This window comes from Helianthus annuus, chromosome 9 (assembly GCF_002127325.2).
Source record: "Helianthus annuus cultivar XRQ/B chromosome 9, HanXRQr2.0-SUNRISE, whole genome shotgun sequence".
Lineage (NCBI taxonomy): Eukaryota > Viridiplantae > Streptophyta > Magnoliopsida > Asterales > Asteraceae > Helianthus > Helianthus annuus.
Genome location: NC_035441.2, coordinates 145671581 through 145673432, shown reverse-complemented (window position 1 = coordinate 145673432; position 1852 = coordinate 145671581). Strand labels below are relative to the sequence as shown.

Sequence of the window (1852 nt, the reverse complement as noted above, 5' to 3'; positions counted from 1 at the left end):
GATAGCCCAACAATCTGTTCCATATAACATAGCAGGTCTAACTGCAACCTTATAAAATTTTCCCTTTAATTTAGTTGGGAGCCTCTTGTTACACAATACCCCAGCGGCTACTCTCCACCTACACCAGCCAGCTTGTATACGATGGGCAACGTCACTATCTATCTCCCCATCCTTTTGTACAAACGATCCTAAATATTTAAACTTGGTAACCTGTGGCACCGCTTGACTATCAATGGTGATTTGAGTATCTTCGCGGTCGACTGTTCCACTAAAATCACAGTGAAGGTACTCGGTCTTTGAACGACTAATTCTTAAACCTTTGCCTTCTAAAGCAACTCGCCACTCTTCTAACCTCCCGTTTAGTCGCTGTTTAGTCTCCGCGACTAACACAATATCATCTACAAAAAGCATGCACCATGGAATCGGCTCCGGTATCGACTTTGACAACTTATCCAGCACAACTGCAAAGAGAAACGGACTCAACGCTGACCCTTGGTGGAGTCCTATCTCCACCGGGAAAAAACCAGTATCCCCTACTGGTGCACGAACACTAGTTTCGGTCCCATCATACATATCCTTAATTATGTCTATATATTTCCCAGGTAACCCTCTACTCTCCAAACTATCCCAAATCAGTCCACGTGGTACACTGTCATATGCTTTTTCTATGTCAATGAACACCATATGTAGATCTCGTTTCTTCTCCCTATACTTTTCTATCAATCTTCTTAGAATGTGTATCGCTTCTGTAGTTGACCTCCCTGGCAAAAAGCCAAATTGGTTTACCGTCACTTGCGTTTCTCTTCTAATCCTAGTCTCAGTTATCCTCTCTCATAATTTCATAGGATGACTTAACAACTTAATCCCTCTGTAGTTCTCGCAGCATTGAGCGTCGCCTTTATTCTTATATAAGGGCACTACAACACTACGCCTCCACTGATCTGCCATTTTTCCCGAACTGAAAATAAGGTTGAATAGGGACGTTAGCCATTGAACTCCTTCCTCTCCCAAACACAACCATGCCTCAATTGGTATGTTGTCAAGACCAATCGCCTTAGCACTTCCCATCTTCCTAAGTGTTGTTCTAGCTTCCCCATGTGTGATACTCTGATCGTAACCGCTATTATGTTGTCGCCTTTGGATAGTAGGGTTTTCACTTTGTTGTTGGTAGTCCATCCTACCGTTGAAAAGATTATGGAAGTAGTTTTACCATCTCATCCTGATGTCAAGTTCATTTACTAAAACACGTCCATCATCTCCATTTATAAACTTCACTACCCCTAGATCCTGCCTCCTACGCTCCCTAGCTTTAGCGATCTTGAACATATGATGCTTACCCTCCTTTGTTTCTAGGCTTTCATACATCATTTTGTAAGCTGGGTTCTTTGCCTCCGTTACAGCCTTCTTCGCCTCCCTCTTGGCCGTTTTGTATTTCTCCCTCAACCTCACTCGATCTTCATCGTTTGAGCAACTCAAAAGGTCCCTAAAACATTTTTGCTTATCCCTTATTTTGGTATGCACATCCTCACACCACCACCAAGATTCCTTATGTGTACCTACCTTTCCTGATGTGACCCCTAGAATCTCCTTCGCTACATGTATAATGTTAGTCGCCATACCCTCCCAAGTCTGGTTTGTATCCCCTCTTAGTCGCATTGATGTCGTGGATATGACTTTATCTCTAAACACGGTAATCTTTTCCCCCTTCAAATCCCCCCATCGTATCCTAGGCCGATTAAAAACATAAAGTTAAAAGCAATTAACATGTACAAATCAATCACCCATTAAACACCCCGCTGGCAGTATGCGCATATAATGTATATATGTGTGGGCGCTCGGGAGGCAAAAGTGA

At 42.9% G+C, this 1852-nt stretch overlaps 1 protein-coding gene across 1 annotated transcript; it reads right to left on the bottom strand.

Moving 5' to 3' along the window:
• Positions 1–831: 831 nt before the first annotated feature.
• Positions 832–1176, bottom strand: LOC110924083. Its single transcript, XM_022168122.1, has one exon. It carries the CDS (start codon positions 1174–1176, stop codon positions 832–834), a length of 345 nt encoding a protein of 114 aa, XP_022023814.1.
• Positions 1177–1852: the final 676 nt, after the last annotated feature.

Bases quoted from the DNA above. Each gene is read 5' to 3' on its own strand.
- LOC110924083 (XM_022168122.1), bottom strand. From the start codon at position 1,176: ATGGACTACCAACAACAAAGTGAAAACCCTACTATCCAAAGGCGACAA.